This window comes from Periophthalmus magnuspinnatus, chromosome 20, assembly GCF_009829125.3.
Source record: "Periophthalmus magnuspinnatus isolate fPerMag1 chromosome 20, fPerMag1.2.pri, whole genome shotgun sequence".
NCBI lineage: Eukaryota > Metazoa > Chordata > Actinopteri > Gobiiformes > Gobiidae > Periophthalmus > Periophthalmus magnuspinnatus.
The window spans coordinates 7,450,126-7,474,854 of NC_047145.1; the positions used below are offsets into that span (position 1 = coordinate 7,450,126).

Consider the following 24,729-nt stretch of genomic DNA (forward strand, 5'->3'; position numbering starts at 1 on the left):
CATCACAGATTAAGACAATAAATTTGGAGAAAAGCAGTGCCTCACGCCTCCAGGGAATGTTCATGACATCATCTACAAAGTATCATTGACAAAATTTCATCGCTAACTGCTGCCTAAATTGTCAAAACATACAAAACACACAAAAACAACAGCAGCTCACATGACAGAAAAGGTTTGATCATCTGACCCTCTCTCAGGTGTATGGAGGCCCAGACCTACAGGCTCCTCGGCTGGCCAGACTGTGCAGCACCACCTCCAGCCCCATGCAGGTGTCCAGCACCGGCAACACCGTCACTGTGCTCTTCAAGTCCGACCAGTACGTCAGCGGAAGGGGCTTCAACGCCAGTTGGGTGGAGGTCCCTGGAGGTACAGTACATTCTGACCAGCTGTTATCAATATACAGGTTCACTTACCTTGCTTACTGCATAGCTCATTGAAATGAACAAGAATGTACAGTAAGATAAGGAAAAAGTTGGCAAAATTACAGCTAGTTTAGTAGACTAAGATATGTCAAATTTTAGCATTGTAATTCTCTAGCTTTCTCTGTTTCTAATATTAGGCACGGCAAGTTTATTTGTATAACACAATTCGTACACAAGTAATTCAAAGTGTTTTACAGAATGAGAAAGACATTAAAATCACAATATAAATCATAAAATGAACATAAAAAAGAAAAGTGCAGAATAATTATTAATAATTAATTACTTTCAGTCATATGCACATATGCAAAAAAAATAAAATAAAATAAAATGTGTGCTTATTGTGAATGGGCTTGCATTTCCACAAAGCTGACTCTTATTGTGCCTAAAGCAAGGCATCCTCCTGTTTGTTTCCATGGAAATACAGAATACATGGAATAATACTCATAATGGCATTAAACTTATCTTAACTTATCTATTTCGACAGAGAATGTTCTAAAGTATGGTTTTGACTTTCTATTTCCATACCATTTGCTCTCAAAAGTGCCTTGTAAAATCTCACCTTACACCAGTTTTTAAGACCCCTTGACAAATACAGTCGAATAGAAAAACACAGAATAATAATATAATGGACAAAACCTAAACATTGTGCTCCTTGCTTGTGTCAGGCTGTGGGGGCCCTATCACTGCTCCTGCTGGAGAGATTCACTCCCCCTCGTATCCTGGCTCTTACCCCAACAATGTGGACTGCTCCTGGGTCATCAGTGTGGACCCCAACCACCGCGTGCTCCTCAACTTCTCTGACTTGGACATCGAGTTCCACAGCAGCTGCACCTGGGACTATGTGGAGGTCAGGCAAATAAGTCCAGACGTCATTGGACCCACGATCATGTTTTTATTTCAATGGAAACCAGTTTTCATTACCATTTGGACTAGCACAAAAATAAAGTAAACTCAAGGATCTAAACTGAGTCTAAATTGGGACTAAAACCATACCTAACTCTCCTCTCCTCTGGGTCATGTATCTTTTGTTCCCTCCAGATTCATGATGAGCCCAGCCTGTTCTCCCTTCTCCTCCTCTCTTCCTCTCCTCCTCTCATGTATCTTGTGTACCTTGCAGATCCATGATGGCCCCACCCTCTCTTCCCCTCTACTGGCTCACATCTGTGGTTCCACCCTCCCTTCCCCCATCACCTCCACCTCCAACACCATCTTTGTCCGGTTCAGGTCCGACTCCAGCAGAAACCACCGCGGCTTCAGGGCTTACTTCTCTGAGGGTAACGCTCCATCTGCTTCACTTCAACACAAGTTTATCATGAAAAGGAGTACAAGTACATTTAGAATGAGCTAGAATAACTGTTGTGTAATTTCAATGGATTTTGGCTCTTGTTAATATTATGCTTGTTTGGAATTATCTCTACATGTCATATCTGCTGCCTGTGTCCAACCAGGAAGTAAAATAATAAACTTCACAAAAAATAGTAAAATCTTAACATTTTACTATTAATGACTATGTTTTAGGTAAACTAGCACTCTAACTTGTCATATGCACTTTAAGTCAGCTGCACTCTAAACAGTTTAAAAATCCTGCATTGCATCAATTTTGTGCAATATAGGACTTTTAAGCAATGGAAGATTTTGTATTATATTTGATTTTTGTCCCAGCCTGTGGAGCCTCCATCATGACGGATGATGTGGGCGGGGCTATAGCATCACCACGTTACCCGGCACAGTATGGTTCAAACCTCACCTGCAGCTGGATCATCAAAGCCATGGAGCCCTGTGAGTCTGACTAGCATAAATAATAACAACGTGGATAAGGATATAGAAAGCATGCTGATCCGTGCACATGTATGTCCCAGTCAACCATGTGACCCTGTCTTTCACCGACTTTGAGCTGGAGTTTCACCCAAACTGCTCCCACGATGCAGTGCAGATCAAGGATGGAGACAACTACCAGGCTCCTATTGTGGGTATGTCATTTCTCAGACACAATTACACAATTCTGTTTTTGAAAATGTATATTGCTAAGTATTCATAGAATCAACTCCTTAAAGGTGCTCTACCTGATTTTTACTGCCTTAAAAACTACCGGTAGTTAATTTTAAACTCTTTGTGGTCCAAAGTTAAGTACTGTCCTTATTACGTTAAATAATTAGGATGCTCGAAATGAATGAGTTTATAAGGACTTTTCACAGTATCAGAGACCAAAGCGGAGTTTTGTCATGCAATAAACTAGCATGCTAACAAACACTTCCTGATTATTGGACAATAAAATGCTTTATAATTAGATGCAGACAGCACACAGCTAACTTTTTGACCTCAACAGCTGCTTATAGAATATATCTGTACTGAGGCAAAGCAAATTTTACTCAAATTCATGGAAAAATTGGGTACAGGTTCTTTAAAATGGAAAAAGTGCATGCTTGCATTTATTAGTCAAACTGTCAAAATATAAACTTAACAGAGTCTAAACCAAGACCAACAGAAGCAAGGAAAATCATTAAAATATATTTTCTCGCATTAACAATTATTGCATCATCCAATGTTGCGATATTAATATGTATCTAATAAATTGTGCAGTCCTTATGTACAGGCAGAGTGTATTTCTGATGGATTGCAAAAATATCATCGGATCATTGCTAGTGGAAAAATCCCAAGAGTATCCAGATATTCATTTTTTCCAGTATCACTCTACATAACTTTGATCCTTCTATCCCAGGTTCTTACTGTGGCAGAGAGGTCCCTCACCCGGTCACCTCCTTCAGTAATGCCCTGGTGGTCTCCTTCATCACTGACAGCTCTGTGTCATACAAGGGCTTCAGAGCTGCATACACGGCCTCCACCTCCAGTGAGTCATGTGCTGTCACTTATCTGTGTCCCTCCTGTAACACCCTGTCCTGAGCTGTCCTGTGCTATCCCCAGGCTGCGGAGGGGACATGGTCATGGAGACAGGAGCCTTCAACAGTCCCAACTACCCAGACCCCTACCCCCCCAATGTGGAGTGTGTATGGACCATCAGGAGCTCTCCTGGCAACCATCTCCAGCTCTCCTTCATGTAAGACAGCTTTGGTCAAATGTTAAAGGTCCTGTATTATTATTATTAATGATGTCATTATAATTCACTCTTTATAATTCACTCTTGTTACTTCTGGTATGTCAAAAACATTCTGCAGCTGTGTTTTGTTTCACACATTTTTAAGTAACTCTTTATTTTTAGTCTGTCTACATCTCCTTAAAATGCTCTGTTCCTCATTGTGATGTCATGTAGTGGTAGTTTTCAAGGTAACGGCTACCTTTTACCTTTTACCTTACCTTTTGTTCACTAGAGATTGGCAATTCCAGGGCTGCAACTATCAAAATGATTCTAGTGAAGGTGTATGGAGTTGAAAAACACAGTGGAGCACTTTCTGTATTGCCATCACACAGTGTAACAGAGTGTTTTCTTTTTGAGATAAGTTGAACTCCTGTTGTTTTTTGTTTGTTTGTTTGTTTGTTGTTTTTTGGGTTTTTTTATGAGGAAACTTAGATCTGAAAATAATTATTATGCATTTTAATTACTTAAGGTAAGGTATGAAATTTTTAGCTTTACACAATTTCCTCCATCAACCTAGATACAATCGGTATAAAAAATACAGAGTGATATCATTCTGGATTTACCAGGCAAGCACATCTCATAATTTGTACCAAAATGACTAAGCGGCGCTGATGAATCCTACATGTAGGATTAAGAAAATAAAATTGAAGAAAATAAGTACAGAGCAGTAGACTATGCTGGTGGCAATGAAAACTGGGGTTGATCGGCAATATGTCACCTCGAAAATAAGCGATTAAAGATTGCTCAAACATGCAGAAATCACTCCAAGTACAACTTTGAAAAGGTAAATAACAGGAAAAACAATTATAATGTGGTTAAAAGCTCTGAAAAGTCCATTTTGCATAATGACTGCTTTAAAATGCACATCAGTTTCATTTAGACTTTTCTTGAAAAATAGATGCTAATTCCTTTGCAGTTTTGATTTGGTAACAATTTGGCAAATTTGGATAATTTCATTGTAGTACTACTAGTACAGTAGTTTTAATAATCATTTTTATGATGTATTAAAGCCATTTAAGGGGGACCTCCAGGATCTCTCAAGCTGGGACCTACTGATACCTTAAGACGGCCCTGAGGTTTATGGTACACTTTATGTTTGTGTGCAGTGTGTTCAGCCTGCAGGGCGGCTCCGGCTGTGGCAGTGACTTTCTGGAGATCCGAGAGGGGAACTCCACAGGGCTGCTAGTGGGCCGCTTCTGTGGCGACTCTCTGCCTTCAAACTACACCTCTGTGGTGGGACACGTGCTCTGGGTCAAGTTTGTGTCTGATGGAGCAGTCAGTGGAGCCGGTTTCAGAGCCACCTTCTCACACTGTAAGTCCATACAGAGCATATAGAACTCCATGGAGTGAAGGGTTTCATTTTTCACATAAGATCTTAACATTCTTAACCTATCCGTGTGTTTGAGAAAGATGTAAGATTGTTGTCATAGCGATTAGCAATTGAAAACAAAATATATCTTTCGAATGGGGAAAAAAGTTAATATCTCTGTAATTACTGGACCTGTCCACATGAAACAAAAACTAGCACATCTTTCTGTCAGTAATAAAAGAAACACAAATGAGCATAGGTGAAAAATATTTAAATTCGAGGGTGTGTCTAAACTTTTGACTGGTAGTGTAACTTATAATATACCTTAATTTTATTTACATTTACACTATATTTCTGTTTGGATATAGCAGAGCCCAGGCCTTTTTGGGAACTGTGAAAGCAACACATGAACCCTTTACTTGCTGTGCCGAATGGTGCTGGTTTAGTGGGTGAATTGAGTCATTTTGTATTGTATTGTGAGGGTGGTGTTGAACTTTTCCATATTAGATTGACAATTTAACAGCTCCTTTGTGTGTGCCCAGTGTATGGTAATGATGTGACTGGGGAGGAGGGCCAGATCGCATCCCCACTCTACCCCAGGACCTATCCCTACAACGCACACTACAAGTGGACCATCACCGTGGATGGGGACAGCCTGGTGGAGATCCGCTTCTTGGACATCGACATTGAGGACCTGGCTGACTGCTTCTATGACCACCTCAAAGTAAGACAAATCTAAAAAGCTAAAACAGTTTGATCAACTAAAGCAATAGACCATTCATCACTGGAACATTACAAAAGTATTCAGGGTTTTGTCCTATGCAGAGATGTAAATGTCCTTGTGTCTCCATGGGGACTCTGTGTAAAAACTGCTAACCCTGTAGTTTAGACCATTGGCGTGGTGGTAAAGTGTTTAGTGCTCTCACCTTACAGCGAGAAGCTTCTGGGTTTGATTCTGGGGTGGCACGGGGTCTTTCTGTGTGGCGAACAACACATAAAATACAGCCACAACTCCATCCATCCATCCATTTTCTTCCGCTTATCCGGGCCGGGTCGTGGGGGCAAAAGTCTAAGCAGGGACTCCCAGACTTCTCTCACCCCAGACACATCCTCCAGCTCCTCCAGTGGGACCCCAAGGCGTTCCCAGGCCAGCCTAGAGACATAGTCCCTCCAATGTGTCCTGGGTCTTCCCTGGAGCCTCCTCCTGGTGGGACATGCCCAGAACACCTCCCTAGGGAGGCGTCCAGGAGGCATCCTGAGCAGATGCCCGAGCCACCTCAACTGGTTCCTCTCGACGTGTAGGAGCAGTGGCTCTACTCCAAGCTCCTCCTGCGTGACCCTAAGGGTGCGCCCGACCACCCTACGGAAGAAACCCATTTCAGCCGCTTGTATCCGCGACCTTGTCCTTTCGGTCATTACCCAGAGCTCATGACCATAGGTGAGGGTAGGAACATAGATTGACCGGCAAATCGAGAGCTTTGCCTTTGGACTTAGCTCCTTCTTTACCACAACGGACCGATACAGCGACCGCATCACTGCAGACGCTGCACCGATCCACCTGTCAATCTCACACTTCATCCTTCCCTCACTCGTGAACAAGACCCCGAGATACTTGAACTCCTCCACTTGAGGCAGAGACTCACCACCCACCCGGAGAGAGCAAATCACCTTTTTCTGGTCGAGAACCATGGCCTCGGATTTGGAGGAGCTGATTCTCATCCCAGCTGCTTCACAGTCGGCTGCAAACTGCCCCAGTGCCTGCTGCAGGTCCTGGCTTGATGAAGCCATCAGGACAACATCATCTGCAAACAGCAGAGATGAAATCCTGTGGTTCCCAAACCAGACCCCCTCCAGCCCCTGGCTGCACCTAGAAATTCTGTCTATAAATATAATATAAATTCAGCCACAACTCGATATGTAAAAATATCTAACTAATAAAAAATCATATAACCAAAATTGTGAATTGATCCAATTATTGTGGATCTTGTCTCATCTCGTTCTTGTGGACTCTCGCTCACATTTTGTAAAAATTCTGTCCTGCCACTATTTGTTGTGTGTGTACAGATATTCGACGGCCCCACGGAGCACTACTACCCTCTGGGTGTGTTCTGTGGCCTGCGCCTGCCTCCTCCTGTGCGCAGCTCCGGCAGCACCGTCACTCTGCTCTTCATGTCCGACACGGTGGTGGGGGGACGGGGTTTCCTTATTGAGTGGAGGGCCGTGCAGAACACTGGGCCCCCGCCCACCATACCTCCAGGTCAGGAGTCTTGTCTGTGGTAGCCAATTTTATTCTTGTTCCATGTTACAGGATGAACCGTTTCACTAAATAAAGATAAAGATGGGGTGGGGATATAGGGTTGATATCAGGTAGGGAAGAAAGGTAGATAAGATGGTAGTATGGTAAGTGGTGTTGAGTTGAGTATGTGGAAATGTTAAATGTGCTACAAATTAAACATAAAATTAGTATGGAGAAAATTCACAAAAATACGGAAAAAAAGAAAACAATGACAAACATTTAGCGATCAGATTAATTTATTGTTTGTGTAATTTATAACTAGAAGTATATTACATACTTGTCTGAAATCTCCAGCATAAGTTGATATTTAGTTCAGGCTGACCACCTGCTTAAGGGAAAGGCATGAAAAAATGTTTTTCTTTTGACTAACTTCTGTCCTGTGTTCTGTCAGGTGCGTGTGGAGGCAGCTTGACCACCGGGGACACTCCAGGCTTCCTGTTCTCCCCAGGCTGGCCTGCGCCCTACCCCCACAACGAAGAGTGCACCTGGATCATCCGCTCACCTGACTCCACTGTGGAATTCAACCTGCTCTATATGGACATTGAGGACTATCCTAACTGCTATTTTGACAGCCTGATCTTCTATGACGGTCAGGGAATATCTTTATATTTACTCATTGTTTACTAATCAGAAGCACAAAAATCTGGATTATTTTAGTAGAAAAGGATTAAAATAAGTAAAAACTAGTAAAATTTAAGTAAATAAATCATTTTGGCAGGCCTGAATTTGATAGTTGTAATGTCCGTGCCCCCAGGTCCCACCACCCTGTCCCCCATCCTGGCCACTGTGTGTGGGAGAGAGGTGCCCGGCTCTCTGCACTCCTCTGGAGACTCCATGTATATCCACTTCTCCTCTGACAGCAGTGTGAGCGGCAGAGGCTTCAACGCATCCTACTCCAGAGGTCAGATCCAGCTGTACTGTATAACAGTAAATGAGTGAAAAATATGTGTGAGTTGCACTTTAAAGAGCAGATTATAGAGCGCATTGTTTAAATAGAGTAGTTAAGGAAACACTGTTACCATACATACTTATTGTTCCATTGGAATTATGAAATAAAAAAAAACAATGCTGATTTCATCCTGTACAAAATATATATATGGTGTTTGCTTTAAAAAAAATTTAAATTACATTGTAGTGTGAATATATTTAGTTTATTGTGAGTGTCCATGATAATATGAAATTGCAGTTACTTATTAATTCAAGTTAAGTGCAAATTAAGGAGAGATATACCAAATGGAAATCCTTCACTAGGACAACCTGTCAGGAGCGGTGAGCGGCTGAAGTACAATGGTCAGGGACCCATCCTCAGATCTTGACCTAGTCTTGGTCAGGACTGCCTTAGCTGGAGGATTTGACCTATTGTTCATGTTTCTTTTTCGAGCCTTGTTGTAGAGCATGCACAATACCCAGTCACTTTGTTATTTAATAGATTTGTTTGTCTTAAATGTGTACTGACTTTAATGTTGTGTGTCCAGGTTGCGGGGGCCTTCTTCACTCAGACCGGGGCGTTCTCAGCAGCCCTCTATACCCTCAGAACTATCGGCCAAATGCTGATTGTAGTTGGCACGTCATGGTCACCCCGGGCTACAAGGTGTCTGTGACCTTCCAGAGCCCCTTTCAGATCCAGGGCTTTGGCACAGAGTGCAGCACAGGGGACTATCTGGAGGTACGGCTAACTCACTGCTCACTGCAAGAAGTATAGAGTGAATTCACTACATCCAGAATCTGATGTACCAATTTCAGACGGAGTGCAGGCATCTACAACTGTATGGGAGGTTTAGAAATCCACAGATGATGAGCCTGATCATTATTTGTTTGAAATTGGTTCCACAAACTTGCCATAATAAACATTTGAGTTTAAACCCTTTCAAATGACACTGCTTTTTAATTTCACCTAAGTTTATTTTTGCTTACAGAGAAAACATTGAACTTTATGCAATGTTTTTTCCATGTAAATAGGCCCAGTAATTACACAGATATTAACCATATCCCAGATCAAGTAAGCATTTTGCATTTTGACAGTTAAAGCTCAAATTCCACTATATAATTCTGACCTGTCCTACTGCTCAATTTTAAATATGGAGAGATTATAGAATTGTGATATCACATGATTGTATAACCAACTGTGATAGTGAATTCTTAAAATCGCACAATAATACTGAATCAAAGAGTAAAACAAAAACAACTGCACTTACTCAGCACTACTTACTTTTAGAAGCTGATGTTTTGCTACCAACCAGGCAGCTTCATCAGGTAGGAGTGGGTGGTGACGTTTTAGTGAATGGAGGATTAGTGACGACATAATCCTTCAGTGAATTGCAAATAAAGTATTCTGCTAGCCCAGGTGACATGAACATGAACCAGGGATTGTAATTGTTTCTGTTGATGTTCTTATTTGCTACAGCTCCGTAATGGTCAGGACACCTCAGCCCCTCTGCTGTCCCGCCTTTGTGGGACCTCTCCTCCTGCTCTGCTCCAGACCACAGACAACCACCTGCACCTGCGCTTCAAGTCTGACGGCTCCAACGAGGCCAGCGGATTCAAGCTCATATTCGAAGCACACAGCCAGGGTACTGTCACTATCTATTCTTTGATTTTATTTTTAAATATCAAGGCCATCAAAAATAAAGGCGGTTGCGCAAATTGAAAACATTTTGGCAATATTTTCTGAACTGAAGAGCAAAAAAAACGAACAAACTGAGATTGAGAGTACTATTACTTTTACTGAGGTATATTTATTTTTACTTTTTAAAGTTACTTCTTAGAGCAGTTTTCAGTAACAGTACTCTCCCCTCTATAAGTCTAGACATGACTAAAGATTTATATTGTTCTGTTATTTATTTGAACATTTGTTTCTTGCACCGCTCCTTCAGATATAATGTAGTTTTTCTCATTTTTATGTCTATCATTTGAACATATCATCTGATTTATAATTTAAAGTTAATGTAACTGAAAAGACAAAACATGAAAGGACAAGATCAGGTATTTTCAGACAGTTACCGATACTTTTACTTGATTAGTAGTTGTTTCCCCAAATACTATTGTTTACTCCTACTTGCTTTTTCCTTATAAAAGCTGCTAAAACATTATTTGAGACAGCAGTGACTCAGCTTCATAGTTCTAAGTCAATCCCTACCCCAAACAGTTCTGCTGTTGGGTCTTTAGGCAACACCTTCCTTGCTTAAACCTGTATGTGATGCCTGCGTGTCTCGTCTCTTGCAGCCTGTGGAGGTCACATCCAGCTGCATGATGGAGACGTCCCAGGGTACATCACATCTCCTGGGTACCCTCAGAACTACCCCCAGAACATCGACTGTGTGTGGGTCATCACTGTGCCCAACGGAGAGGCCGTGCAGCTTGACTTTGAGGGCGAGTTCTACATAGAGCACACCCCTAAGTATGATGGGGTTTCATACTTTTTATCAAATAGCTTTGTTAACCTAAAAAGTGCATCTGTGTCTTCTTTGTTTTTAAGACATATTGTGCTTGTGTCTGTCATTTCTTTTGTAATTAAGAATTAAACCTGCATCTGGGGGCACAGTTAGGTCATATTTATGAAATTTAAAGCCAGAGTCTTATATGCTCAGAATGGTTGCCTGGCTAGAATGTACTCTTTGTTATTACATCTTGAATGTAATTTTAAGGTGCAGAGTTTACTGATCAGAGAAAAGACAATGTGACAATTTTTTTCACTCTCTAAATTGTTACAAATCCAGTCAGGATCATAGGGGTGAGTTTGAACCCCTCTTGTCTTGTCTTCTGACTGACGTGTATTTCTGCCCCTTGTAGCTGTCTGTATGATTACCTGGATGTGTTGGATGGCGCAGACCTCAGTGCAGTGCAGCTGGCTCGTCTCTGTGGAAACACCCTGCCCTCCACTCAACGCTCGTCCGGCTCCTCCTTGACCCTGCGCTTCCGAACAGACACCAGCGTCACACACAAAGGCTTCAAGGCTCGATACTCCATATGTGAGTAGTATATATATATATATATATATATATATATATACACACACACTCTGTTATGATATTGTATTCTTGTCAAAACATACCTGGAGTTAGAGTTGATTTTGTTTTCACTGACACATGTTTAACACATAAATCATGTTCTTCTCTCAAACTGAAAACAGTGTTCCAACTTGTGATGTCATGTGGTAATACAGGAAGCGCTCCACTGTGTTTTTAACCTTCACTTGAATCATTTTGATTATTTCAGCCCTGGAATTGTCAATCTACTGAACAAAGGGTAAAAAGTAGCTGTAAACTTGAAAACTACCACTTCATGCCATTATAAGGTGGAACAGAGCATTTTGAACTTTGGAAATATAGACAGATTAATAATAAAGGATTACTCAAACATGTGTGAATGAAACAAAACACAACTCCAGGTCTGTTTTTGAGGAGGTTTTAACATTCTAACATTCTAATTCCACAACACGTTAAAATTCTTTGTGTAATATAAGACCTTTAATCAGTGTCATTTAACACAAAAAATTAACTTTTTTTCCTGTAGAGTTTTAATTCTGCCACGTGCTTTTACTTACAGAAGGTTGGCTGTAGATCATTGACAATTACATTATATTCACAATCTCTCGGTCTTTCAATTAATAGCCTAATACTCCATATGTGAGTATAAGATCAAGTACTTTATGAATGAGAAATTCAAGTTAATGTTAAACAAACTGATGGATAATCATTTTACATTTAGTTTGATTTTTTCAGAATTATTTAAAAAATTGCTTTGATAATTCTCATGTTGAGTACTGTACTTACAATAATGTTGTGATTTTGTGACCTTAATAATCACAATTATCCAATGTACTTGACATTCCTAGAGTACACACACAAGGCCCAGTATTCCATATGTAGTACAGTAAAGCCAAACATGTGAACAATAATGTGTTGTTCTCCTCCACAGCGACGTGTGGAGGTCGCTTCATCGGGCAGACCGGGCTGATCCACAGCCCAGGGTTCCCAGGGTCGCACTACCCTGACAGTTCCCTGTGTGAGTGGTACCTGGAGGGCCCCACTGGACACTACCTGACCCTCAGCTACCAGACCCTCAACTTGACCACCTCCAGCGGCTGCTCCGAGGACTACGTGGAGATCAGAGAGTACAACGCATCAGGTCAGGACACATTCTTACTCTTATATTAACATGTTTTAAAATAACAATCAACATAAGTGTGCAATGGACAAGCAATAAAAAGAGGTTTATATTTAAATTGAAACACAATAAAAAAAACAAGCAAACATTTAAAATTCATATATCAACTACATCACTGAATGAAACATTTTAGACTGCAGTGCCATGCCCCCCTTTCAATGCAAAGACCACACAGAGCCCCCCTAATAATAATTCACACTTCATTTAATGCAACAATATGATATGTTTTGTCCTTTGTCCATGTTAAAAATGTGCATTCTTACTGTGAGTGGACTTTCTTCTCAGATCACGTAAGGTACACATTATTGTCCTGTAGAAAATGATTTTCTACATTTGACCCATCCTTCAGTGCTGCTGGGACAACCTGTGGGGGCTACATTGCCGCACCTGGGAACCCATCTACAGATCTTGAGTTGGGCTTTCCATATCAGTCACATATAGCTGGCTGGTAGGGGGACTGTATTCAGGTTAAAAAACATAACCACCAAATAAAAAGTCTCGCACTCTCCATAATTGTTATTTATTATGTTTTTTAATTTTTATTTATTTTTAGATTAGATTTAGATTTTATGGATGAAAGGAATTGACATGGTTACTACTAAATTAAAATATATAAAGATTTTCTTATATAATTTGAATAGCACAGTTACATGCAACAAATTGGTAAAATAAATATTATTATTTTATAAAGGGAACAGTACTAATGAGTGAAGCAGCACAATATGACATGAAAGCATTTTAAGGGTAGCCCTTTAGTTGGGCATGTACTGTTTGGCACATTTATCCCACTTACACCAGGTTCAAAAGCTGTAAAGAGAGCTGTAAATTATTTTGTATTTATTTATGACCATCTGACAGTCCACAAACACATGATAATGATGAGCTATCAGATGACCACACTATTTATTATTAGATTTTATATATAATTTTTCTGTACAATATTACAATATCTATTTGTCTAATGCACAATCGGTCACAGTTTCGTGTAGTCCTCCACTCTTGGCATAGTGGGTGGGGTTTTTCAAGAGCACACGTTTTTCCAGCTCATGTTTGAGGGTTCTGAAATCCACATGTGAGCTGAGTGTGAGCCCTGAGGGAGAGAGAGGGAAGGTGCACTATGCAACTTCTCTGGTAGAGAGTCAGCCATCTGTTTGTATCCATACAAAATTTACTGCTCTGCCTAGAAGTTCTACAATATGACATTAAACAGGGTGAATGGCTCCCCCTGGCATGATTAGCACAGAGTAGCTGTGGTAACCCTGTGCCCTCGCACCAGCGCTAAACACATTTGTAAAAGCAGAAAAGTCAGGCTAATTAAATAAGCCTCTGGCACAGAGGCACATCCAATAAATATAGGGACAGCTATGACTGAGCAGCCCCATCCTCTAGTGAGGCCTATCTGAGGAACTACAAGGATTTTTGATATCCGATTCTGTACTGTATTGTCTTACTTATTACACTACTCAAATACTAAATAAGATATCCAAAATCCCCTCTGTATATTTTTTAGGATCTAATATGACAACAAAAAGAAATTTAAACCTGTCTCCATCCATTTTTGAGATTCAAATGTCCCAAATGCTGTCAATTTTGGGACATTTAAATTTTGAATGTTTTTACACATAAAAAGCCTTATTTTATATGAAAATATTACAAGATGAACTACAGCAGAAGTTTCAAATTGATATCTCTAAATTTAAGATATTTTCCTTTTTACCTGCAGTGTCTCACCTTAACATAGTGTGGCACTACCCCTGTCTGCAACAGTTCATGTTTAGCCAATTGGTGTTATACAGTTGTGGATAAGCCCATACCTCTTTGTTGTGACTCTTGTCATGTATTAAAATGATAATTGTCCTTGTGTCTTCCCCAGGACTGCAGCTGGGCAGGCACTGTGGCTCCTCTCTCCCTGCTTCTATGGATACCTCCGACAGCTTTGCCTATGTAAAGTTTGTGAGTGATGGGAGTGGGAATGCCCCCGGCTTCAGCCTCATGTTTGAGGCCAGTGTGGAAGGTAAACTGTGACTATATCATAACAATTAGAACGATAGGTAACTAGAGAAAAGAACTACTACTCTGATCATACATATAAATTTGTGCTCTAAGCTAAACACAAAGCCCAATTCAATATTAGAGGCCAGACAGAGCCCTCAGATGATATTTGTATAATAACTTGGTTTATGTTTCTACTCATTTAGTGTGTGGTGGAGAGTTGAATGCCCCCTCTGGGACCATCACATCACCAAACTACCCCAACCTGTACCCCCACAGCCGGCTGTGCCACTGGGAGGTGGTGGCTATGCCAGGACGCAGAGTCACCCTGACCATCAATGACCTGCGCCTGGAGGGCTCCGGGACGTCCTGTCTATACGATTATGTGGAGGTAAGAACCTCGTGTGTACAACTTTGTGGAGGTGGGGACCTCCTTTGTGGTCACCTATACGGAGGTGAGGATCTAGGCTTGCACAACAACGTGGATTCTTGTGATATTTGTGAGTTCACAAAGTCACGAGAATCCATCTTGGTGTGCCCCCACTGGTGCGATAGTGCTCGACAGGTGGTTGCTGCACCAATCACAGAGCAGCATTGAGATTTGTGCGGAAGCCAAACGGGAAGCGCTCAGGTGCTTTAGCTTATTTTAGCATCAATACTGACTATTTTGTTTGTGAAAAATGTGCAGAAGGTAAGCACTTTGTGTATTTGTGGACAGGGAAGATATTTATGCTTTTCCCTGAACTGGATGTGACAAAAGTTAGATTTTTCATCCGCTGATGCTTCGACCAATCAGATTCAAATAATCATCATGATGTTTCATGTTTTCTGATTGCTTTTAGTGAGAGGTATCCCAGATTGATAAAGTGTAGAACTCAATTCAGAGTGCTACATATATCAATCTGGCGTCAGCCAGGTTAGTGAGAACCTCTTGTTTGTACGAGGTTTGTGGAGGTGAGGACCTGTGTGTATGACTATTTGGGGATGTCCTGTGAGTAACAGTATGTGGGGACCTCCTCTGTGTATAATTATGTGGAGACGAGGGATGGGGAAGTATGTGGAGGTGGGTCTGGCACAACAATGAGCACAATCTGCACCAAAGTGCAAAACTAAGGAGTAGAGTTGAGATAGGAAGCAACAATACCAAAGACCATTATTAGATTTCTCATTTCCATCAAATGCTAACAATAAAATAATGATTTCTGAAAGTGTGTATAATGTCCTGTCTGTTGTCACTGTACCTTAAACCCTGTGTTGTGCTCGTGTGGTGTAGGTGCTGAATGGGCTGGCTGCAGATGCCCCTCGCCTGCAGAGGTTCTGTGGGACGGTCCCGGCTGGTACTCAGGTCGAATCCTCAGGAAACACCATGACTGTGGTGTTCAGGACAGATGCCTCTGTGTCCAATGGAGGCTTCAGCGCCTCCTACTCCACAGACCAGCCCGCAGGTGAGAAGACTCTCATCTGCTGTGGGGCCAGGGGAGATACTGCTCTGTCATTTTATGAGACAGGCTATTTCTTTTTATTTTATTAACTGAGTAAACCTGATAGTTAAGTTTATTGCTTATGGTTTAGTATTAAAGCTGCTCTTTGAAACTTGCCTGGTTGGGGGTACATCACCCACTTGTCTCCATGGAGATGATATTGCTTTTCCATGGATTGTTCAATTACAGGTTCTTTGTCAATATCTTGAAAAAGAAATGCATTCTTACTGTAAGAAAGAATGTATCTCTCTCATAGAACTGACGTGTAACTTGGCCTTTTGCTTGTCTCCATGGCAACAGATAAGCTTAATGCCATACTGTGAAACATTCCAGGCAAAGTCAAAATAAGGATCAGATTTGGTGTGAATGTATACATAACCACTGATGTTGTTAAATTATATTATTGTGAGACTTTAGATTAGTTTTCTAATTCCTGTTGGTGTGGTTCCAGTGTGTGGGGGCGTCCTGGGCAGTGCATCTGGGGGAAACTTCACCTCCCCTGGATACCTGGTCTCTAATTACAGCAGTAACCTCAACTGTGAGTGGCTCATCCAGAACCACCACCATATCAATTCTTCCATCGTGGTACTCATCCAGGACCTCCACCTGCAGAGTCACCAGACCTGTGCCAATGACTACCTGCAGTTCAGACTGGGTAAGACAGGACTCACCAGACTAAAGGAATGTGCTGTTCTAAATCTGTTTCTGAACTGTTTGTCATTGTCTGTTCAGATAAAAGAGATAATAGCTAACACAATAACGACACAGTCCATAAACGCAGACCTTTGCTGAGACTCCATAATGTGGTGGAGCACTCTTTTAATCTTCCATCTCTAATTCTAATATCCTGAATCCAAATCTTGAAAAAGTTCTAAAAGTCTGAGAGATGAGAGCTGCAGCGGGGACAGAGAAAACCAGGAGACCAAGTACTAGTCTGGCTTGACACAGCTCTGTCTCTCATAAAGCTTACTTATTGAAAAGACTCTATAAGCATATAGTCTCTTATATCTGTAAGGCCCTGCATACAGTCAGTGTGTGCGTACTGTGTACAGCTTCCTGAATTTTAGCCATTCTCATCTGGTCACCCTATTAGGGAGTGGTAACTTTGCAGTCAGCACACAACCTGAGGATGTAAATGATATAAAAAGTGGGTGTATGGGTGTGGTATAACGTGCCCTGTTCATGTTACTGTTGCCTTGTTCCTGTTGCCCTGTTATTGTTCCTGTAGTACTGTGACTCTTTCTGTTGCTCTGTTACTGCTCTTGTTGCCCTGGTACTATTGCCCTGTTACCGTTACTGTTACTCTGTTAGGTGATGCCAGTGGAGAGCAGTTGGCTAAGTTCTGTGGACAGACTATTCCCCCTGTGCCCATAGTAGTCTTCACCCCTCAGCTGTATGTGCACTTCCAGACTGACTCCTCACAGGAAGACCTGGGCTTCAGGGCACAGTACTACTTCTCTGGTAAGACTCTGTTACTGTCATATGTCATAGGGACTGGAGAACTGGAGTACTGGAGACGGTACTTCATAGTGACTGGTGTTCTTCACACTGACTAAAGTGTGTACTTTGTATTTCAGAGTGTGGAGGTTGGCAGATGGGGGAGGAAGGTGCGATTGCCAGCCCTGACTACCCTAATGTGTATCCGGGCCCCAGCCGCTGTGCCTGGCTCTTGGAGGCCCCTGCAGGATACACCATCACTGTAAGCTAACAAAAAAACCTATAATATTGTAACTAAGGTTTCATCTAAGGAGTCATCTGGATGAAATTTTATTTGAACATGTTTTTAAAATTTATAAAATGCAGGAATATTTCAAATATGAAATTATTTTTAGACTTTATTAATATGAATATACTTTATTTTTGTACAACTGTTTTATAAACATAAACAGTTACAATTGTTCAAATTAAGAAGATTAGGCTATTTCACTAGGTTATGAAGTGCTAGCTTCTACCTTCACTTTAAATAATTTGAACAACAGTACAATAAATCTAATGAGGGCATTGTTTTAAAGTAGGTTTAAATTGTTGTGACTTGCTCCCCTCTCTCCTTTTGCCAAATGTCTAAGAATAATACGATTGTGTCATATATGTCCTCAGCTCACCTTCACTTATTTCCACCTGGAGCCCCACTCCACCTGCAGCTGGGACTCCCTCACCATATTCAATGGGGGCTCGCCTGGCTCTCCTGTGATTGGTCAGTACTGTGGGACCAACTCTCCAGGGACTGTCCAGTCAGGGTCCAACAAACTGGCCGTGGTCTTCCTGGCTGACCACAGCGTGTCTAAGGGTGGCTTTGTGGCCACATGGTCAGCCGACTCCTCAGGCAAGTCTATACATGGAACCACTTCATGTACTACTGTCATCTATACAGACAAGGGTGCTAAGAGCTATCTGCAGTTTTAGCAACAATGGATGGAACTTGAACAAAACAGTAGGAAGTAGAGAAGAGGATGCAGAAGAAAGAGCGAGAGAGAGAGATAGAGAAGAGGGGCAGAGGGGGCAGAAGAGGGGGTCAGAGGAGCAGAGGAGAGTCAGATGGAGGAGAGGGTCAGATGGAGCAAAGGGTGCAGAGGAGAGGGTCAGATGGAGCAGAGGGTGCAGAGGAGAGGGTCAGATGGAGCAGAGGGTGTAGAAGAGAGGGTGTGGAGGAGAGGGTCAGATGAGCAGAGGATGCAGGAGAGGGTCAGATGGTCACACTTCTGATTGTGTTGTAGGCTGTGGAGGAGTGATCCACGCTGACAGTGGGACTATCAAGTCTCCAAACTATCCCCAGAACTTCCCAGCTAACTCTGAGTGTCTGTGGCACATCATTGCTCATGAGGGGAACCACTTAGAGATGAGCTTCAACCCAGACTTCCAAATCCCAGACACCTCTGGCACCTGCAGCTCCAGCTATGTCAAGGTTTGTGCACCAGGGAGTCATCGTGGGTCTGTTTGAGTGAGTCCAGTTAGTCCAGGTTAAAGGCATTGTACCTGATCTATCTTAACGAAGACATTTTGTGCTTGTGTCTGCTATATAGTTATTATCAATGACACTCGTGGATCATTATGTTGTAATTTGCAAAGTTTAAATACTATTAATCTTAAACAACTTAATAATAGAAACTAGTAGGCTGATTCTGCTTTAGAAAACTGCATAGGAGCTGAGAACGTCATGAGGACAAATAGCCTTAGCCATAGCAGCTGTCAGCACCTCCGATGGACAGTTGCATCACACTGTAGCAGATTTTTTTTTCATTTGTAAAAAAAATCTTTAAAACAGAACGAATTTGCTTTAAACAGTTTGTTGCAGTCCAAAGCTATTGCTCATTTACCTTGCAATCTGAGCATCCTAATTATTAGGGCTATAGTCCTTTAATTGTTAAGTCAATTAATCGGTTGATGGTGTCTTACTCAACCAAAACTTGACTAATCATTTTATTTAGATTATAAGGATTTATGTGGAACAGTATCAGGTTGCTATTTTTTGGTATTTATATATAAACAAAAAAAATGCACATTACAGATACATTGTTTCCTAGTACCTTTTGGGCATAAATAGTAGTTTTTGCATGAACTCCCGTGTAGGTGTAGTCTTGAGAACAGCTTGGGTCAGATACATGGAGATACATAATAGTTTTGGGAGCTTTTGTCATGCTCCTTTTTTAGTTGACTAATTGATGTCTTTAGTTGACCAAATTTTTTGATTTTATTTTTATTAATTTGTCTTCACAGCAGAGAGTTTATAAGTTCATTTCACATCTTTTAGAGACCAGAGTGGAGTTTTGCTGTCCAGTAGCATGCTCCTTCCTGATTCTGATAGGTACAGACAGTACACAGAGGTGTCTCATTTCTTCCTTAAGAGCTACAATATACTGTACTGTAGTGTAGAACTATTTTTGCTTAACTACACAGAAACAACATGGGCGTAGCCACTTCATAGATTATAACTATATGATAACTTCAGAGCAGATACAAGCACAGTAAAGAAGGAGTATTTTACTTCTATGGAGTATAAACTGTTAACACATAACATATTTAGATCACCATGTTACCTTTTATTGTTTCGAAAATGCTATATTCACCAAAAACAACATATTAACATTTGTTTTTGATGCTCTGAGGCTCTGAACATCTGTACATCGCATAAGGTTTGTCAAGTTGCTGTGTACAGTTTTGTATCATGTTTTTGCATATTTATGGAAAATAGTGAATGGTGTAGCTTATGGGCTGAGCATTGGCTAAAATCTTAGAGCTAACCGTACATCTACATCCGTGATATCTAGAACCTCTTCAGCCATGTTTTTGATGAGGGAACAAAGTTATAACATGGTAGAAAGCTCCAATTATTATTATTATTATTTATTTATTTATTTTAATGTTAATGGCGTTAATAATAATATGTGATATTTCTTCTCAAATAATTATAAATCCATATTTTCATCCATTAGTATTGCAGAACATAAATACAGCTGTGTGTTTACAGGTGTGGTCAGGCCGTGCTCAGACCTCAGACGCCCTCCTGTCCAGCTCCTGTGGCTCCATGGCCCCTCAGCCTGTGGTGGCCCCTGGAAACCTTCTGACTGCACGCTTCCAGAGCACAGGGGCCACGGGCAAGGGCTTCTCTGCCTCCTTCAGCACCAGTAAGGAAGATTTAGCTGGGGTGTGGGCATTGCTCTATCTGAAGCTTTTAAGTCAGACTTTAATCAAAGCTTTGTTCGAACACAATCTGGCCACAAAAAATGACTTAGTTATAACTACAACAGATGAAATAGATTATCTTCTTAAACAAGTCTCTCACACATGAAATTACAGTCACAAGCTAGTTAGCATTAGCAACAAAAAGTCACCTAAACAGGACCATGAACAATGATATTGATCACAGCCTCCTGAAAATGTGTTGTTTTGTTTTGTATTTTTGTTGAGTTTTCAGACTATCTGAAAACTTTTTTGGCAGTGTTTGGTAATGTGTGCATTGTGTCTTCATTGTAACTGCTAAACATTCCACTACGGAGATACATGCAGAACATCCCTAACCATAAATAATGAAATGGTCTGCATCAACACTCACCTGAACACTCACCTGTGACCCTCTTTCACACATGCACCAGTCTGAGAACATTGCCGGGTCTGTTCTGTTCACTCATAACTTACATTTTGCTTCCTGTGCTCTCACACAGCAATGTGCTCCTGCATCATTTATTATATACCGGTAATAATGGAATGTAACCACTTAATGTAACCATGAAAACCAATATGGTAACCAGGAAACCAAGCTTAAAACCAAGGAAACCAAGTTCATAACTGAGGAAGTCAAGCATTTTTTATTTACTTTTTAGGAAATCAAGCAGTGATACTGGCAATGTTATGGTTTTATTCACACATAAGCGTTCCCTGCATATTCCCAGTAATTTTGGGGGAATTGCCTGATAAATAGACAGTGTGTCTAAATGTACCATAATCCCACAAGTTCATAACTTCATAACTGGACTTTAAAGGTTCTATTCTGCTAAGAAGACTCATGTCCCTCCTGGGAGGTTAAAACACTTGGGTTTATGTCTTGACTTTCTCTGTTAATAATCCAGAAGAGCGCCTCTGTGTTTTTAAAGTATATACATTTCTCCTCTACACACAGCTGGTCATGTCTGCTTTAAGGCTGCTGTACTCATCAGTGCATCAGTACAGTCATTACACCCTCTGCTGGTGTTTTGTATAATACAGTGCACATTTCATGGCAGGTGTTTTTTTTTCCATTTTTTTAAATAATACATACTATTGTGACTGAATGTTTTATGATTCTGTACTACACATACTGATGTGATGTAATGTGCTTTAGTCACTAAAGACATTGGCCCATGTTTTTGTTTTCTCAGGATGTGGAGCAAACTTCACAGCATCTAGGGGCAATGTTGTGTCTCCAAACTACCCCTCCGACTACCCCCACAGAGCCAACTGTAACTACACCATCAATGCAGGGGAGCAGAGTGTGGTGGTGCTCACCTTCAGAGTGTTCCAGCTAGAAGGTACGCCCAGTACACAGCTCCTGCAGTACAAAAGCCACTGTGACATCCACCAATATTAGCACAATAGGCAGCAACGAGCAATGCTCAAACATGATTAAAAGGTTTTTTAAATGTAACATGACAAAGCATGTCAAACATGCCAATATTACAGGGTTGACTTCCTCAACATACTTCACCTTTCCTGTTAATCTGGCAAATCATATTGTGTTGTAAATATGTTTCAGCTCACTCATCATGTGGTTATGATGGTCTGAAAGTGTATAATCTGCGCTCCAGTGGCCCTCCCATTGCCACAGTGTGCGGCTCCACCATCCCGGGGCCCTTCTACACCCTGGGGCCAATGCGCCTCAACTTCTACTCGGACTCGGTGGTCTCAGACACAGGCTTTATGGCAGAGTACTCTGCTTTTGGTCAGTGCACAGATATGCACTATCTTATTCATCTTCAAGAAGTTTGTTATCATCTGATTACCTATTATCTATTGTCTGTGTTCCAGAGTGTGGAGGGTTCTTCAACAGTTCCTCAGGCACCATCAGTAGTCCAGCCCACTCACTCACAGACTACCTCCACAACATCAACTGCTCCTATCATATCATGGTCCAGGACAATCGTGTCATTGACCTCAAGTGAGACTGTATTCTAGTCCTCCTTAGGGCTAGTGACTGTTTTGTTCTGGTGTGACCAGGCGAGGGCTCTATATTGCCAGATTTGCATTAATAGCTATATTTTTGGCATTTAACAGTAAGGCCATCCTAAAGTGATTAATAAGTATGAGTGGCTAGATAGAGCAATGATGTCAGGGTTAAACGGTAGACGGTGAGAAGAGCGCTGAAAGCAGTGTTGCTTTTAGAGGCAACGCCCTGGAGTATTACCTGAACTGCTACTCTGGCAATGCAACTACTAGTGATGCTTGGGTTGACCCATAACTCACGTCTGAGTTGGATAGCTCAATGAGGGGAAGTAGAACAGATAGGTCGGGTCCAAACGCTCCTCTGCTTTAACTTGATGTGGTATTAAACTCAGCACCATAAGCCTTAGCTAAAGCATGTTCTGTAACTAATTAGCAAACAAGGGCACCAAGAAGACAACTTTATTACTTATGCAGGTTATGCCAAATGAAAAAAGTGAGACAAGATAAAAAGGGCAATGTTCTGTAAGCATGGAGCAGCTGTGCTATCAATACAGTTTTCTAGCTACACATTGGAACTACACACTCACTGCTACAATGAGAACAAGAAGAGTCACGGATCATATAGGCCTACAGTGAAGAGACAAAGCTACCGTAATCTCCTCGCTCCTGCATGATCCATTCTGCTTTAGTCCCAAACTCTCCTAAAGTTTCTATCTCCACTATTATCTGTGAGTGGGTAAGTGATACCAAACAGGTCCTAAACAGTGCATTTGAGTGTATACAGTAAAATTAAGCATGATTTTAACACATTACACATACAACATGTTCGCAAGGCACATTCCCACAAATATAACAGCCAGCTGCAGTGATGTGCCACATATTCGTTTTAATGTGGGTGGTTAGTGTTGCGTCATTAGTACCTACTTCAGTTTTAGACCTGGTATCATCCTGGTTTGACCTGGTTCATATCTTCGTTTAGTCTTGCTTAAAACTTACTATAATTCAGCTTTTATCCGTTTTAGTCCTGGTTTAGTCATGTTATAGACCTTTAACTATACTTGGTTTTGACCTGTTTCGGACCTGATTTAGTCCAATTATAGGCCTATTTGAATCCTGTTTGAGATCTGATTAAATGTTTTTAGTCCTAGTTTGGTTCTGGTTTGCACCTAGTTTAGTCCTGATTTAGACCTGGTTAAGTCCAGTTGTATCTCTCTTGGGGGGTATTTACATTCGTGCCTGTTGGGTCCTGGTTTGAGAAGTTTAATCAGAAGTCCTGGTAGTCCTGGTTTAGTCCTAGTCTTGTCCATGATTAATTCTGAAATTAGACCCAGTTTAGTTTTGGTTTTGATGTGGTTTATGTGACCACACCCTGAATACTTGGTTTGGACCTATTTCAGACCTGATTTAGTCAAGTTGTAGATCTTTAACTATACTAGGTTTGAAACTTGGTTTAGCCCTAGTTTAGACCTGGTTTCATCCAATAACACATCTAATTATACCTGCTTTTTTACATGATTTAGTCCTAGTTTTGTGTAAACAAAGGTTGTTGTGTGTTTGTGTTGAGGTTTAACCGCTTTGACCTGGAGGCATCGTCTTCCTGTCGCTATGACTACGTGGCAGTGTACGATGGGCAGGACACCGCCGCTCCTCTAATGGGGACGTTCTGTGGCTCTGAGCTGCCTCCCAAACTGAGGTCCTCCTCCAACCACCTGTACCTGGTCTTCAGGACGGACAGCTCAGTCAGCGGGGAGGGCTGGAGGGCCTCCTACAGCCAGACTCTTGGTACTGCACTGTGTGAAGTGCGAGTGAATTAACCAACAGCAAATAGCCTTTGGAGCACTTTAAAAATGACTGGACAAGGAATTGAATTAATCAACATTTTAATATTACTTGTTTTACTATTTGTCATTCACAGATTTGTATAACTATATAGAGGTCTAAATCTCCACTCCATGTTGTACTTAAAATAACTCTTTCAGACCTTTACTCACATTATTAGTTTAGCAGTTAATATTTTCATTTTCAGTCAGCTGTGATGATTCTTGGGCTTACACATATTAGATGTATTGCATATCCCTGTAACACTGAGTGTCCTGTGCCTCAGGGCCAGCTCAGGGCTGTGGAGGGTACCTGTCCATGCCCATGGGGATGCTGGGCTCTCCAGACGTGGACTTAGACGGCCGTTATGAGCCCGGTCTCGACTGCACCTGGATTATTGAGATGCCCGTTAACAGAGCAATCAACCTGAGCTTCAGCTCCTTTGACCTGGAGAGCTCCTCCACCTGTCGCTATGACTACGTCAAGGTGCACACAGATTTTGCTTTTCTTTCTTGCAG

General features: G+C 41.4%; 1 protein-coding gene across 1 annotated transcript in view; it reads left to right on the forward strand.

The window, feature by feature from the left end:
* Positions 1-24,729, forward strand: part of cubn (cubilin (intrinsic factor-cobalamin receptor)) — a 60,553-nt gene that overhangs the window by 27,125 nt on the left and 8,699 nt on the right. The window contains exons 31-61 of the mRNA XM_033986259.2: positions 198-366; positions 1,088-1,269; positions 1,540-1,696; positions 2,085-2,201; positions 2,282-2,392; positions 3,142-3,270; positions 3,345-3,477; positions 4,623-4,828; positions 5,368-5,549; positions 6,890-7,082; positions 7,513-7,710; positions 7,876-8,022; positions 8,597-8,787; positions 9,526-9,691; positions 10,344-10,518; positions 10,911-11,089; positions 12,039-12,248; positions 14,161-14,301; positions 14,486-14,670; positions 15,553-15,724; positions 16,212-16,415; positions 17,072-17,221; positions 17,338-17,459; positions 17,858-18,083; positions 18,475-18,662; positions 20,226-20,382; positions 21,613-21,762; positions 21,987-22,172; positions 22,259-22,388; positions 23,958-24,175; positions 24,498-24,697. Of these exons, the coding sequence (XP_033842150.1) occupies positions 198-366; positions 1,088-1,269; positions 1,540-1,696; positions 2,085-2,201; positions 2,282-2,392; positions 3,142-3,270; positions 3,345-3,477; positions 4,623-4,828; positions 5,368-5,549; positions 6,890-7,082; positions 7,513-7,710; positions 7,876-8,022; positions 8,597-8,787; positions 9,526-9,691; positions 10,344-10,518; positions 10,911-11,089; positions 12,039-12,248; positions 14,161-14,301; positions 14,486-14,670; positions 15,553-15,724; positions 16,212-16,415; positions 17,072-17,221; positions 17,338-17,459; positions 17,858-18,083; positions 18,475-18,662; positions 20,226-20,382; positions 21,613-21,762; positions 21,987-22,172; positions 22,259-22,388; positions 23,958-24,175; positions 24,498-24,697 (5,274 nt within the window). The remainder of the gene's footprint in view (positions 1-197; positions 367-1,087; positions 1,270-1,539; positions 1,697-2,084; positions 2,202-2,281; positions 2,393-3,141; positions 3,271-3,344; positions 3,478-4,622; positions 4,829-5,367; positions 5,550-6,889; positions 7,083-7,512; positions 7,711-7,875; positions 8,023-8,596; positions 8,788-9,525; positions 9,692-10,343; positions 10,519-10,910; positions 11,090-12,038; positions 12,249-14,160; positions 14,302-14,485; positions 14,671-15,552; positions 15,725-16,211; positions 16,416-17,071; positions 17,222-17,337; positions 17,460-17,857; positions 18,084-18,474; positions 18,663-20,225; positions 20,383-21,612; positions 21,763-21,986; positions 22,173-22,258; positions 22,389-23,957; positions 24,176-24,497; positions 24,698-24,729) is intronic.